We start from the raw sequence: 17,230 nt of genomic DNA on the forward strand, positions 1-17,230 counted from the left end.
TATACTTTCACATCATCTCTGTACCTTACGGAACTTAAGATGGTCTGGGAAAAAAACACTAAGTTAGAAATTGGATTTTGCCTGTCATTACTTTCATAAAAGGTCAGGATATATAAGGTTATAGATATTAATCAAATCACAGCAATATTGTATGTTTTACAGAAATAAAGGCAATACTTCAATCTCTAACATTTTATGATTGACAGCCACATTTTCATAGAAGTAAGGGGAGCTGTTTTTATTAATTCAGCGATTTATTTTATTTTATGAAGAAGCATGCTGCCAGCTTTCGCACTTTATTTTTTGGGTAGGTTTAGGATCTATAGGCTTAGTTTTTGTTTGTTCAGTTGCGAACAAGCAATGTGATGCACTTCCGAGTCTGAGTTGCTTCTCTTCAGCTTTACACTACATTAAGGACACATAATCCTTCTCAGAGAGGAAGAGATGAGGACAGGAGAGAGGAGACCTGAGGAACCAAAGCCAGGCCTATACAGGTCAACATGACACTGTCCAGAGAATCTCCCCATGTAGTCTCTCAACACGGCCACACATTTAACTGACACAGCACGTGTTTCTGGCAAGCCGGATTTGAAATGTAATTTAAAAGTGAGCGTAGAGGACAGGGCAATGTTGAAGTAAATATGCCACTATTGTTTTCTTGTTTCCCCCCATCACATGCCTCACAAACAGTTTTTACTGCAACCTTATACTGCTGCTCTGTGCTGTTTTGTTGACAGTTTTCCATAAAAAAAGGTCACTCACACAAGTGACGCCTTTTTATATTAACACATCCCAATAAGAATAGACAGCTGCACAGCCTTTGTCAGAAAGCCTCATATATATATATATATATATATATATATATATATATATATATATATATATATATATATATATATACACACACTCACCTAAAGGATTATTAGGAACACCATACTAATACTGTTTGACCCCCTTTCGCCTTCAGAACTGCCTTAATTCTACGTGGCATTGATTCAACAAGGTGCTGAAAGCATTCTTTAGAAATGTTGGCCCATATTGATAGGATAGCATCTTGCAGTTGATGGAGATTTGTGGGATGCACATCCAGGGCACGAAGCTCCCATTCCACCACATCCCAAAGATGCTCTATTGGGTTGAGATCTGGTGACTGTGGGGGCCAGTTTAGTACAGTGAACTCATTGTCATGTTCAAGAAACCAATTTGAAATGATTCGACCTTTGTGACATGGTGCATTATCCTGCTGGAAGTAGCCATCAGAGGATGTGTACATGGTGGTCATAAAGGAATGGACATGGTCAGAAACAATGCTCAGGTAGGCCGTGGCATTTAAACGATGCCCAATTGGCACTAAGGGGCCTAAAGTGTGCCAAGAAAACATCCCCCACACCATTACACCACCACCACCAGCCTGCACAGTGGTAACAAGGCATGATGGATCCATGTTCTCATTCTGTTTATGCCAAATTCTGACTCTACCATCTGAATGTCTCAACAGAAATCGAGACTCATCAGACCAGGCAACATTTTTCCAGTCTTCAACTGTCCAATTTTGGTGAGCTTGTGCAAATTGTAGCCTCTTTTTCCTATTTGTAGTGGAGATGAGTGGTACCCGGTGGGGTCTTCTGCTGTTGTAGCCCATCCGCCTCAAGGTTGTACGTGTTGTGGCTTCACAAATGCTTTGCTGCATACCTCGGTTGTAACGAGTGCTTATTTCAGTCAAAGTTGCTCTTCTATCAGCTTGAATCAGTCGGCCCATTCTCCTCTGACCTCTAGCATCAACAAGGCATTTTCGCCCACAGGACTGCCGCATACTGGATGTTTTTCCCTTTTCACACCATTCTTTGTAAACCCTAGAAATGGTTGTGCGTGAAAATCCCAGTAACTGAGCAGATTGTGAAATACTCAGACCGGCCCGTCTGGCACCAACAACCATGCCACGCTCAAAATTGCTTAAATCACCTTTCTTTCCCATTCAGACATTCAGTTTGGAGTTCAGGAGATTGTCTTGACCAGGACCACACCCCTAAATGCATTGAAGCAACTGCCATGTGATTGGTTGATTAGATAATTGCATTAATGAAAAATTGAACAGGTGTTCCTAATAATCCTTTAGGTGAGTGTATATATATATATATATATATATATATATATATATATATATACATATACATACATACATACATACATACACACACACACACACACACACATTACACATACATACATTTACACTATATATATTATATATTTATAATTTTATAAGCACACACTTAATTCCAGCTCATTTTAGTTTTCAATGGAAACTATCAAAGCTTCATCACGCAAAGAAAATAGGTGATTCAGAGAGGTTTTCTTATACTCCGTCACCTTTGAAGGTTTACCTTATAGTACACAATATATATTGATGAATAGGTTTCAAGCACAATGTGATTCCCTCAAGGTTATTCGCACTTTTAAAATGGCATGCATTCCAAGCAGGGCACCTAATCTGTATTTTTGAAAAAAACAAAATACCAACAGCAAGATTTATCACATGTTTTCCATGTCATTCCTTTAGCAAAAGCAATAGAATAGCTCCCTGTCCCCCCCATTTAAGATATATTCCTTTAGTTAGCATTGGCTTGTGCAATAGAGTGTGACTGTATTATATGAATTGTGATTTGTATTTATTGTAGATATAAACTGTTCTTTATCTGTTTTGTCAGTCGCAGTACACTCTGTTTAGCTGTCACTGATAGGAGTTGATTTAGTAATTCAAAATCCAGCCAAGTGAATGGCATATGCAGGTTGATTTGGAGGACAAAAGCAATAGAAGCATATTAGAGTTATTCTGTGTTTGCATACAATTATAAAACAAGGTATTTGTGTTTTAGCTTTATCAGCAGATGTATTAGGTATTTTAATCTGAAGAGGCCCTGGCTTTGCAGTTAGGACCCCTTTTCTCCCCCTCTCTGAATCAAAATATTTTAAAAAATGTAAAATTAAAAATAAATGTATTTAAATCAAGGTTTTTTTAAGTAAATAATACATAAATAATGTAGCTCCTACCAGTGCTGCAGGTAATGATACTTTATTTTCTCTAAGAAAAGTGACCCTCAAAGAGTATGTGGCATTTTATAGACATCTTAAAGACTGCCTGTTGAACCTGCCCTACAGCCTCTGAAAGCTCACGCCAGATATGCAATCTTCACGCTGCCTGCTACTTTGAATATAGCATGTTTCCCCCTGGTGGTAATCCCTGGGAACAACTTGACCAACCATCCAGATCACCCAGTGAAGAAGTACATTTAACCCGAGTGGATATCCATGTGATGTGTAATTCCATTCCCTGACCTCCCACCACACTCTTCTATACTTTAATACAACAAGTCTACCCCCAAAGGCCATATTAGAGAGGCTTACACTGTTACTCGGGGGACGGTCCATAACAAGCTGTGATTGAATACCTCGGGGTTTATAAGCATCGCCCGCGTCACTGATTGATGGCCAATTAAACACTTAAACACTCAGGTGAGGGCTATTGATCATCAGAGAGTGAGTGAGCTCCCTGTACATCATAAAACAGGCGGAGGGCCTTATTGTAGATATGCTGAGATAGCTGTTCGGGTACTGAATATATTGCACCCCTGTGACTGTTTTTCTGGCTTTTAGCTGGTTTAATTGTCTTTCTGAAGCAGAGGTTTGGAAAAAGTAGTATTAATAAACCACACATAGAAATGTTCTAGCTCATCATTCATGTGTTGTTTTTTGTTTGTTTGGGTTTCATTTAAAGCCGCCCTCTGTTTAACTTTAGACTACTACTTAAAACTGAAACTAGACCATGTCTGGGTTTTTTTTCCTTTCAGATTTTGCACATCCTGTCATTGTGAACTTGACACAAACAATTAAGCAAAGAGGAAAAGTGCTGACAAAGGGAGCAGTGGGTTTCTTACTAATGTTTGATGAGAAGGAGCTTACGGTTATGATCTGAAAGAGAGACAACCATATTTCTCGAGATCAGAGGTAAATGTCAATGCTGAAATGTTCAAAAGAGTAAATCATCGTTCAGAGAGTGTGATGTGTTGCGACTATGTGTCAAAACACTCACTAACTTCATCACGTCCGAGGACGTCCGATGAACTGGGCATAAACCGGGCGTGTCTGACAAGCTTTTTGTGCAGGAAGAGGGTTTTACAGGCGCACCTTTAAAATAAATGATATTTTTTCCTGCCAATCTGATACTGATACTCTCACTTGAACTGTCATCATCTGGGTGGTTACTAACTATGCGAACATGTATAGCTGACAACACTTGTGAGGAAATTAATTGTTCATCTGTAGAGGCCAAAAAAAAGAATTGAAATAAGCAGCTCAGATGATTAATTAAAAGACTCTTAAGCATATAACAATGTTCGACCCATGCTTAAAAAAGGGTGCGGGCAATATCACACTGCCATGGAAAATTGCCACATCCTTAGCTTCATGTTCCACAGAAAATAGTACAAATATCTGCATTTTAATTATTATTTTTCAAATGCATCCAACAAATGAAGAACAATGTGTGATCCATCTTATAAACATGTATTTTACCATATTTATTAGGGATTATTCATTTTAATCCGCAGAGAAAAAAAAAAAGAATTAAATGTCACAAGAAATGTTCCGTTAAAGCAATGCATTCCTTAGAAAGGAAACGCATGGAGTGCTCTGTGTCACACTTCATGTCATTCACAAAAGACCTTTCACACATTAAAAGGCGGTAACGCAAGCATTTTGCACCAGAAAATATAAGTAGAAGTATGTAATTTCTTCTACAAATGCCAAGGAATTATAAAATTGTCCATAAAATGAGACATTTATTTTGGGGGATGGAAATCCCAATTTTGCCATAGAAAATGTTCATTTCAAGAGTACGTAAAAAAAAGTGAAAGACAACTTCTGGAGACTATTTTATGTATTTATTTTTAACAGCAATTTTATGGTGCAAAATCTATTCCTACTACTTTGTGAAATTGCCAATAATTTACCTCCACACTTGGCATTTACTAGTCATTCAGTGATGTCATTATTTATTTCCCCCCACCATGAATGTTGTTAAGAGGGAACTGCAAAATCACCTGAAGACTGACCAGTTGAAAAACTGCTTTAAGTCTTACAAAGTTTTTAGCAGAGTTTTTGTTTTTGTGCCCACTCACAAACTTCTCTGAGGACCACTGCCTTCCACTCAAACTGGTTCTTACGTGACATCAAGTCCCTCCTAGCCAGTGCCTGTTCGTACGTCCTTAAATGGTCTGCTAATGCTTTGCCCTAGTAAAACAATGAATGTACCTAAAACTGGCACAGTTACTTCCCAGTCTGTATTAAAACAGTACTTCTGTTTGGATGAAGCAAAACAGCCAGAGTATTGAGCCATGATATTGCCTCCAGCCAAGTGAAAACTAGAAATAAATGTGTGTGGAATAGAGCTAAATATAGAGTGGAGAAAAAAACTACAGCGATTGTTTACATGATCAGACTTCATGGGAGATTTAGGGTATTGCCACGACTCTTCCAATATCTATGGATCTCGCTACGACAGAATGGGAAGAGACAAGTTAAACCAGTTATCCGTGTAAGACTGACCCATTTTTAAGAGTCACTGCTTTCTTCTCTTCAGCTCTTAGGACTCGCTGATCCCTTTTCTTTCATGATAAACTGCATCTCCCTGACCTTTGTGGGTCACCTAGGAAGACAGACTTTGCATTCAAAGTTTTCTAAATATGCCCGGGCACTTCATCCCATTCAGCTGTTATTTCCGTTTTTCTGACCGGTCTGAAGCCGCTGACAGACTGAAGATAAAATGCACCCATGCCAGTGTCCGTGCAAGGTTTCCCTTCTTTCCGTGCACACTATCATTCTAATAGACAGATATGTAAGTATTGTATACACAATGTTATGTTCGAAACACATTTGGCTCTTGAAAAATGATAGGTGACACAGCAGTAATGTTTCCGTGTTCCCCCACAAATGTGCACAAGCAAACACCAGACGAATGAAGCTCAATGAAGGCCGCGCAGAGTCCACAGCATGTGAAAAACAAAAGTCTCATTACATTCTCAGAGGAGGTGCCCTTTATCCCAGCCCAGCATGGGGACAGAGCTTCTTAGGCAAATGGAGGCAATGCTCAAACAGCTAGCCCATATAAATATTACAAATCGCTCCTTTGAAAGAAATGAACAGATACACTGGGGCTCGGGATTAATGCGTGTCAGCCTGTCAGATTCCAGCGAACGTATTCCGAGCCATTTTAATGGAGAATTTCAGAAGACGTCAGTCAATGTGATCGGCAGCTTGGATTCTTGCAGGCAACAAAAACTGAGCAAAACCTTGATGAAAGAAAACAAGGAGTTAGATTAGCAAGTGTTGCAACAACACAGCCTTGCCTTCCGAAAGGTTAACTCATTTCGGTGTGCTGCTGGGGAGTGCGGCAATGTGCTGTAGATTAATTATCTGAGTGATGTTGGCGCTTGCTTCACAAGGGGAAGAAAAAAAAAAAAAAAAGACTCTTCCTCTGTAACTGTAGATACTGTGCTTTCCCCAATCTTCATATCCAGCCATTAGCTTTATTAATGAAGCCGAATCTTTGGAGCACTTTCCTAAATGCAGGTTTCCATTCTCCTCTGAAGAAAGTCCCATTTTTAACATCTTTCACCAGTCTCCATTGTCAATTAATGCAGGGACTATTTATCATGCAGCTATGGATTATGAAATTTAATTACATGGATGTGCATCACGATTCATTAGTAGCAGTGCTATGCAGTCGTGCGCTTCTTGATTGATGAATGGAAGCAAAGTGCTGCTCGTACGATAGATGTCACTCTCAAGCACAGTCCCACACAAATCAAGAAATTAATGAATACATACATGGCTTGGTTGCTCATTATCATTCTGTAATAGTTAACACATTGCAAAAGGCACAGTGTAGACTTTACTTCATAGAGACTATTTTGTTTCCAGGCCTTCTTTTTTATCTATATCTTGACTTCAATCCTACCAAGGCAATTCTAATTCTTTAATCGTTTAGCTCATCAGAAATCAAGGCGATATTAGAATTGAATATCAATCCGAAGTACATCCGAGTGGTATGTTGTCCAAACTGTATTTATCAAGAACTAATAGAACATCTTAGGGGAGGCAAAGGGAGATTTCAAAATCTGAAATATAAGGAGCTAAAACAGGCTTTTGTTTTTCAGTGTTGTGCTAAAAACAGCATGCACACATTCTACATGAAACAAAACAACACAAAAGACAGGTTCCTATCAATGCTATTCCAAGTATTCAAGTTGGACAATTATTCCTTTAAAATTCCATCCTGGAAATCAATTGATATGCTTGACAACAACCACAAAATTCAAAAGTATTTTTGCCTTCACCTATGGCAAACAGACAGTTCTCAGTTTCAGTATTTTAATATCAGGACATATCAGTGAATGGAACAAACATGTTGGGGTGGAGTTGGACACACAGGCACATTGTCTCAGAAAGCAATTGTTTATCCACTTCCACAGGAAACACCGGCTCTCTAACAGGATAAAGGAAGAGGTTTTAATCTTGATGTCAGTACCAGTTTCTGCAAGCGTTCCATTACAGACTTCATTTGCCAACAAGACATTCATCCTCGTGACTAAAACACCGACCTGCCCATTTAATGTACAGCCATGAGGTCTGTTTCAAAGAAAGGATCATATCTAACAACAACCCAGCTTTTATCAGATGCCCAGTTTCATACAGACAAGGACGATCAGCAAAAGGTCACTTTTTGGAAACTGTTCTGTTGGTATATTTCATTTTCCATGGAAGGCAAATATGATGCATAGGTTGACCAAAGCTATCCAAGCATGCCTTCATTTATAATCCATTTTCATGCACATTACTTATAATGACCAAATTATCTCCCTAATCTATTTTTCACCATACACAATGTAGAGAGTGCAAATCCATGTCTCAAAAAAAAAAAAAAAAAAAAAAAAAACATAACAAAACAAAATGTGGTATAATTTGCCTCCGATACCTTATTAGGCCTAATGTTTTCTCATTGGCTTTCATTTCACTTTATTGATTTATCTTATTATTTAATGTGTGTGTTTTGCACTGTAATTCCAGCTTTGAGAGAAATGAGAGACTGCACCAATAGAACTTTAAAGAGTACGGATAAACGGAGAGCTGAAGGTAGTAAATGACTGTGCATTCACAACTGTAGTCCAATACTTCAATCTACCTGGAAAGTACGTATTCTAGACACAGCAATCTTATTTCAATGTTTGATCGCCAGAGAGCAAAACCGGTTTTATTCTTTTTATATATGTAATTTCCCCTCCTTCCTGTGTGCCCTCCGCCTGAGCACCATGCCAATTCCCGAAGTTGGTACCGATGGGAAGAGAAATAAATAATGTTATGTTAAACTCTTCTCCTGGAGTGCAAAAGGCTTCTCTCCACTTCCAATTCATTGCACTACCAGGAGGAACAAAATCAGATTTCTTTTTTGTTGTTGTTTTTTTGTTAAAAGATCGTCTTGTGAAAGACCTTGCCCCTCCCAAAGTACATGCCAATAATGTGCCATGCATTCACTAAGGGACATAGAGAGAGAAATGGATTGTGAATTCACTGCAGAGGAAGGCAAATTTCAATCTTTTTCTTTTAATAAATAAATTATGCTAATTATTTTCTCATCCTTTTTCTCTTATCTCTTGCTTTGGTAATTCTATATAACATGATGTTCTCGTGGGGGTATATTCTAACCTTGGCTGTAGGTGTTATAGCTCATCACAGAGAATGAGTTCAAAGTCATCCTTTATGCTGTGATAAACTGTCCCCAGCTATCATTCTGGAATGCTAAATGGTCTAAAGCTGGATGGAAATGTACAAGAAAAAATTCAGAATGGTAAAATTCTCCTGACCCCAGTTCAAGCAGTATTCTCAGTGTAATTGTAAAAAGGCACGCTTAATCTGACAATTCCACTTGTCCATGAAGAAAAACAAAACAGGATCTGCTTTTGCTCATTCCATTTATGCAGATCAAAACTAAGATACGCAAATATATTCCAACACATTAGTTAGTGCATAACTGCAATGTCACGGTGCCATTTACAAACCGGCAGCAATGACGGCCAAGTTGTCGAACAGTTCCAAGACTCTTCAGGGTTTTAGATGACTTTGAATTTTTATTGGTAGAGAACCAGCCTCTTTGAGACGGCTCTCCCCGACAAGTTTGTTCCGTGGAACCACTCCAAGAAATCAGTCCAGCATCTCCTTCCAAATCTACGATGGCAAGACATCATTTGCTGCCCATCACAGACAGATTGACACTCTTTAAGACATTTACATTTTCTGAAACCAAATAGAAGAAAGCATAACAACAACAAAACACAAACCACTGAAGAAAAAAGAGAGAGCGAGTTTTTAGCAATTTGGAAAGATCTGGACAGATGGTCCTCATATTCACACGGACTCACATGTACACACAGAAGTTGTAGGAGATAAACATTCTGCTGCAGTCTTTGTTTCAGTCTTATCCCCCTCGTGAAAGAAAGGACGGCACTTTCTGAATGGATTTCGCTTTGGTTCCAGCCTGCTTTTATGCAGAATTATCTTGATGCGAATATGAATTATTTTCCCATCCCGAAGCCTTTGATGTCTGCGAATGCTCCGTCAGCGCCTATCTATATTCAAGGAACTTTGTTTGTGGTCCCTGTTCAATTTATCCTTTCTCCCCCCACGATTTGTGAAGAAATTGTTCCGGAATCACTTTGCAATCCGTGTTCACGTCCTGCCGCATTCAATGACTGTGCCTGGGAAGGTTTCTTTTGTATGGCTTTAATCTGGCTTTGAATTAAATTTACTATCAATTTCTATTGTAGATCTGGCGGATGCATTGTTATGGCTGCTGTATCAAGCAGCAAATTCAGTGAAAAGAGGATATAAATATTAATTGAATCAAGAGTTTGTAATACTATTTAATTTCAAATTCTATAGGCCACTGAAAGACCTGTCTCTTGATTTATAAAAGCAGGTGTGGTGTGAGATTTACGACACTCACCGGCATAAACTAAAGAACTTGAAAGTCGTTTACAAGGACTGGAGCTTTGAGAGCTGTCAGTTAGAGCAGGAGTTAACGGCTTAATTTTTCAACTCAGATCATTGTGCATCTTCAAACTCATGGTTCTAGTGAGTGTATTATGCATTTTATATTTATGATGGGTAAAATGAGAACTACTGTAAATCCCTACTGTAAAGGAAATAAATTTGATATAATAAAAGCAGACGTTTAAACTGCAAATTAATTTAAAACAATAAAAAACGGTGTCAGACAAAGGCATTTGAATTGATGGGAATTTCCATCTATCCTAATAAAGATGACTGAAGCAGTGATTTTCCAGGTAAGACTGGTATAGACCCGGTAGATCATTCTTGGCCCAACTAATAAAGCTCTCCAAAATGTGGCTTATATAGATATGAGGATCAGGCACCCTCTTCAGACTTCTTAGTACTGCATTCTTGGGGAATTATCCTTTTTGATCTATAACCTCCCTTGTGAGGCATAAAAATCTTATATATATTTTGGTAGCACACTGAAGTGAAGCTGAAAGACTGCACCAGAATCACATTGCCATTGCTGTTGAGAAGCTAGTCTAGGTTTAATGACATTTTATTTTCTAGACGGATACAAATAAATACATAATACATTTGTGCATTTTTCTTTTAATTGGTGTTAAGAATTTATAATGATAAAAAAAGATGACAGAAATAAAACCTCATTGACACAAGGGGGCAACTCTGTGTTTAGTTATTGTGGAACGCAATGTCCCTGGAGTCCGATTGTTTATTTTAATTTATTCATAATTATTCCCTAATTAATGCAGCAGAAAAAAAAAATTGGATTCATCATCTCATATACTTAAGTGACCTGGGGGCAAGTGCACCAATTACACAACTTAAGCAGCTCGGCCCCCAGTATGGCAAACCTTCCGGGAAAGCAAGCACTACGGGAATGAAGTGCAATAACCCCACGAAAAAAGAAGAAAAAGAAAAGAAAGCAAAGTTTCAATGTTTTTAAATGTCAGAACTTATTGAATCTCATATATGATCAAACAGAAAACAAACAATATCCCTAATTTGCAGTACCAAGCTCCTACATTTTCTCCAGCACTGAACTTATCATTTTCTAAATCTGCCAATATTTATGGTAGTTGCCACAAGCATAAAATGACTTAATTACTTGGGAAGATAAAATGGAATAGCCATCATTTCTAACTGCGTAACTCAACATACCATGATGTTATGGGTTTATGCATTTTCTTCTTAACTGCAAGATAAAGCTGAGCATCATTAATTTCAGAAACATCCCAGCTCTTATTACCATGGGTTTTTTAATTTATGTTGATTGTTTTTTATTAATTAATTGATTAATTAATTAATTAGATTAATATAGAGAAATACATGTCTATTGAGTTCAACTGCTTCGAGACTTGCTAGTAATCACAAGTGAAATAGCAAATAGCAACTACTAATCAAGTACAGCAGAAGGGCATCTCTCGGTCCTTAACAGAGAACTGTTTCATAGATGGAGCTTTACCTTGAAGCGCTCTTGAACTTGTCTCACTCACACACAAGCCTAAGTCAGCCACTATGTACTTATGTAAAGAGATCATAAAGCAACCGTCATACACGCTGTACCTCGTAATTGCATAACATGTCTTGGGTAGTCTTTTACATGCAAATGATTCCTTTCAAGGAAAGCATTAAACACACTAGCTGTGAGACTGCAGCCCTTTTAATTCCGATTCCACGTTACGGTACCTATAGGTGACCATTGAGTCAAGCAGTTCGATTTTCTCACTCAAAGGCATCCATTGCAAAAGCCTGGCGTTAACGCTGCAGCAGAGACAGGGCTGCTATGTAAAGCCTTTCCTTGGCGTTCAGGCTTTATTGCACATTATATAAGCAGGTCAGATCAGCACCCTCTAATTTATTAATTACATTTGTTGGTTCTAAGATCCCTCCCCACAGCAGTTCAATTCCCACAATACCGACTGAGGTTTAGCGATTAAATCTTCTGACTTTGAGATAGCAGTGGTATAGGTTTGCCTCACACAAAGTTTAGCTTCTTCTGGTATCTTTAGTCAGGATAGATTTACATGTAACCTCAATAGGACATATACACATTTTTTTTGTTCTCCCAATACAGATAGTAAATACCCTAAATACAGCACATACTGCACTACAGAGGGATGTTTGTGTTTGTTTAGTTTTCATTTGCATTTACTTAGAGACACTTTCAAAGGACCATTAAATATCGAAGACAATTCTTTAAAATATTAACATTATAGAAAGTTAGAATTGTTATTTAGCTTTTGTGGTTGTGAAACTGCAATTGTTCAATAATATTTCAATGTTTCATCATAATAGTAATAATAATATTCTTACTACTACTACTACTACTACTAATAATAATAATAATAATAATAATAATAGGTGATAATAATGAAGTAAAAGTTCTGTAATTCTTCACCAGGTGGCAATAAAAGGTTAATGCAGATCCCAAGAAAATCTAAGCACCATCACGAACAGAATCACAGGTGACTTTTCAGAGACTTGTTTAGAAAGATATTGCCAGCTTCTTATTATGAATACATGAGAGCACTGCTCTTGCACAACAATTTAATGAAGCTCATTGCAAACCCTGGAGTGGCCTTTTCCTGCAATACAACACAAGACCTGTTCAGTTGTGGCTTTTTTTCTTTTTCTCTTGTGTTTGCTCATAATCGTCACTTTTACACAGCCTTGTCGGGGAGGTATCTCACAGCTAAACACATTATCTTGCAATCTGGCTTCCATAAATGAAGTTCTATTGTTACTTCAGTAACCACACATCAGCAAAAAAGTTACTCTCTGTAAACCTGTCAGAAATAATGCAAATACAGCAAGATACATTTACATTGCAGGGAGAGAGGGGGGAGGGTGGAAGAAAAGTGTATTTCTGTGAACACATACCTGTACTACCTTAATAAATCCTCACATGAGAGAATGCAACATACACACTCGCAGGAACAACTCAGATTGTGGCTTCCAGATCCTTCACAGTTTGATTAAATGCCACATTAGGTATTCAGGAGGCTATAGCTGAGATGTGAAGCCAGCACTGATAACACAATTTGCTGATATTTCTGTTAAATACAGACATACACACACATAATAAATAATATGTATATATAAAGACACAAATATGAATGCGTGTGTCTATTTGTATTGTGGGAAGCTGATTACAATGGCATCGCTCAAGCTTTAACATATTCTCTATTGCACACTGTTCAGGTAAAGGCATCTTCGTCAGATAAAAGACATGCATAGATTAATGCACATTCGCAGGCTGAGCACTCCAATTAATTTCCACACCACTGCCCACCAATACAAGGCAAATTTCATTTTCACCTAATTCTGCGTAACAGCCAAGTCAACACACCTTAGGCATCAGCAACCCCGGCGATCTCATTACATTTATAGGCTACGTATATATAGATATATTATTCTGTGAAATAAGATCTATGTAATATTATATATCATTTCACTGAATTATTAGTTTCGAGATTCAAAGATGCAATTTGTCACAAGTGTCAAATGAGTCACTTCAATAGCTATTGACTCACGTACACAAATTAAGGTGCCACCTTCATTGAAACCACTGCAACTCGATTTAACATTTACAGAAATGATGATTATTATTGCCGATTATTAGTTTATACCACACATCCATAAATAGTGATGTGCAGACACGAAACGCACACAAACTCGAGGAAAGTACAGCGCGGTCAGTGCCATAAATCCACACCTGCCACCTAATTATCGGGCTCAATTACGGATCCCGGCGCGGACCACTTCCCAGGTACCGCGCCGTCAAACGCGACGGCCAACTCACCGCCGCAGGTGAGCCCGGCGCACAGCAGCGCAGTCCCGGCCAGCAGCAGCAGCTCGGACCGCCAGCCCACAGCGGCACCCAGCTGGAGCATCGTCATTATCACCTGGCCGCTCAAGTTTGGGGTGGATAAAACAGCACGGGAAAAGTGGCACGTCTGCGTCGTAAGTCCGAGCAGCAGTTGTCAGGTCCTTCCTCCGATCTTAGCAGCCCATCAAAGTGTCCTTGTGCCAAACACCGCCGTCCGCCTCCCTGCCCATGGGTACCCGCGGCGTGCGCCTCCACCGCAGACAGCACAGGTGTGGGGACGGGAGACGAGAGGGTCTGCTGGGTCTGCTGCTGCTGTTTCTTTTCTCTTGCGGTGTTGTTTTGCGCTGCTGGTGCTCAGGAGAAACGGCAGCCTTGTCTCCGGCTCTGTGGCTCTGATGTGTCGCCCTGCTCGCTTGCTAAGAGCCCGCACTACCTCCTCCGACAGCGATCTCGCCTGAACTGATTTTCAGTGGAGGAACATCTGCTTGTACAGCAATGCAGGAGAGCAGAGCAGAGCAGAGGTACCGCCGGCAGCAGCCCCGCAAAAGCAGGCGCGGAGCCTCACACTTGCACGGAATGGACTGACCTCAAGATGACGCTTGCGTTGGTTTCTTCGTTTGTGTCGTTTGCAACGACAGGCAAGAATAATGCACTAGCACGTTCTGCGTGATTTGTTTTCACGTGATTTAATATAAACCATAACTAAAAAATCTTCCTAAACTGAAACACAATGACAACCAAAAGTGTGGCATTTCAGTGGAGAAAGACAAATATATATTATATATACTATCCAGTGTTAAGACATGGTGTTTGAGTTTTTGTGTTTACAATGTTAATTACTCTTAAATCAGGGGGTTTTAAACCACTCCTGGAGTACCCCCTGCCCTGCTGGTTTTTGTTCCAACCTAGGTCTTAATTACTTAATTGAATGGTATATTGCTTTGTTAGGTCAATTAAGGATTCAATTAAGCAATTAAGACCTCAGTTGGAACAAAAACCAGCAGGGCAGGGGGTACTCCAGGAGCGGTTTGAAAACCCCCTGCTCTAAAATATACATCACCATTATTAGCATTAGCTGAACCACTGCTTCAGTGGTTCTCAGACCTGTCCTGGGGACCCCCTACCCTGCTGCTTTTTGTTCAAACCGAGCTCTCAATTACTTAATTGAAGGAAGAACCTGCTTAGATTTGACTTTTTAAATTGTGTAATAAAGACGTTGGTTCTTTAATCAGTTTTATATACAATTCTATACTTAACTTAAAACCCCTACTGATTAAATAATTAAAAGGCTCTCATTTTAGATATTATTAGTTCACTTAAGGGTTCAATTCAGTTCAAGGTCGATAGGAACAAAAACCAGCAGGGTGGGGGGTCCCCCAGGACCAGGGTTGGGACCTGCCAAACTAAAGTGTCTCTTTTCCAGGCTTCTCCAGCAAAGCGTCAGATCTACTCCTCCAATCTTCCACATGATCTTCTTTTTGTCTGTTTCCCTCTCAGGCTCCATTCTAGTCTTTACATTATGTCGCATGTCTTTGTTTTGCTCTGCATCCATTATTTATTTGTTTGTTTATTTATTTTTACAGATTATACTGAGTGTGGTCTCACAGATTGGGAAAGCTTTTGTTCAGCTCACAAACACAAGATAACAGCTGTGTCTGTGCACCATCTTCATTTGAGATTTAATGAAGTCAATTATAAAACAGTTCATGGTAAGTTATTTTGAAGCCAAATTGATTAAAACTTTTTTTTTATTTCTTAATTGCACATTATTGATCGACATAAATGTGGAAAACAGGCCACAAGTTTAAATATACACATTACCAACTGCATTTTCACTGTATCAACAAATGACCATGCACAGGTTAGAAAAAGGCAGATTGAAATTTTCCCCTCATTGTTGTAAGGAAGACAATTATTAAAAATATATATATATATATATATATATATATATATACTAATCAATGTATTAATACAGATTTATTTACACAACCCCAACAGACATCAAGAAAGAACAGAAGCCATTGATTTTCAACAGAATAATTTTCAACCTTAGTCCGGGGGCCCCACTTTCCTGCATTTTTTTTTTTCTTTTGGCTGAGCTCTCTTTAATTAAAGAATAACATGCTTAATTTGGCGTTTTTCATATTACACACACATACATACACATATATATATATATATATATATATATATATATATATATATCTATTCCAGGTGACTTTTTCCAATCACATTAGTCCTATCAAATACTGAGAAGCCTATAACTCCAACTGTACTACAGGTGGCTATGAATCATGCTCACTGTATGTGTGCATTGAATTACATCTATTACAAAAGTTTCTCAGTTGCTGTCGGTGAAAGGAACAAAAAATAGTACCATATGCTGGGAACTCACAATCAGTAGTTGATGCTCTCGTTGTTTTGTATTGTCTTTTATTAATCTTCTTTTCACAAGCATGTGCCGTGAGACAACAGTCCTGAGCCGAAAGTGCTGCCCCTGGTCACAAGCTGAGTTCCAGTGGCTGTCTCTTTAAAGGCATTAAACCGAAGTAAACACTGAAGCAAAACAATCAATCAGTAATAAGCTTCTGCGCTGGGGACCTGACATGTGCTACAAATTGTTAGATTAATCTGCTTTGTGTGCAATGCTGTGCTTAAAAGTCCCCGAAGAACTAGACAGAGATAGATAGATAGATAGATAGAATATTGGTGGATGGATGGATTGGATCAATGTGAGATGGATGGTAAGACACATAGACAAGCGGAGAGGGAGAGAGAAAAAAAAGACAGCCAGATAGTTAAAAGTGAGAGCCGGTCTTTAAGCACAATAAATTGTTTCGGTACATCAGGACTGAATCTGTTTACTGTATCTAAATCATTCAGTTCAGGTATGGGGTCCATGGCAAAGTCTGACTTTGGCAAGGTGGACGCTGCTGGGGATGCCAAATGTAAAAACTGCAAAGATATAAATTAAATTAAACCAGCGCAGCTCAGAAGACATTATTCATTGTCAAAGAACGCCAGAGTACTTCATTAAAATCCTGAATAGAATTCATTTAAAGAGGGTGGGTTCCAGCTGCTTTTAATTTACAGATCAATGTTCAGCATGCTGCTATGTACCGTGTCCCAATATGAACATGTCCACTTTCATTCCACTTTTAAGTTTAACAGTGATGACCAAGAAGTGAAATTTAAACATTTATGAGCAGAACCAATCAAATTGTAGCAAAAGCCTTTTGCTGATGAGGACACTGTGGAAGTCTTTGAAAG

The 17,230-nt window shown here is 38.7% G+C and overlaps 1 protein-coding gene across 1 annotated transcript in view; it reads right to left on the reverse strand.

Moving 5' to 3' along the window:
- The window catches only part of unc5a (unc-5 netrin receptor A), a 187,827-nt gene extending 173,077 nt beyond the window's left edge, over positions 1-14,750 (reverse strand). Inside the window, exon 1 of the mRNA XM_066716557.1 lies at positions 13,934-14,750. Coding sequence (XP_066572654.1) covers positions 13,934-14,030 — 97 coding nt within the window. The 5' untranslated portion in view covers positions 14,031-14,750. The remainder of the gene's footprint in view (positions 1-13,933) is intronic.
- Positions 14,751-17,230: the final 2,480 nt, after the last annotated feature.

Source organism: Amia ocellicauda, chromosome 11 (assembly GCF_036373705.1).
Source record: "Amia ocellicauda isolate fAmiCal2 chromosome 11, fAmiCal2.hap1, whole genome shotgun sequence".
Taxonomy (NCBI): Eukaryota; Metazoa; Chordata; class Actinopteri; order Amiiformes; family Amiidae; genus Amia; species Amia ocellicauda.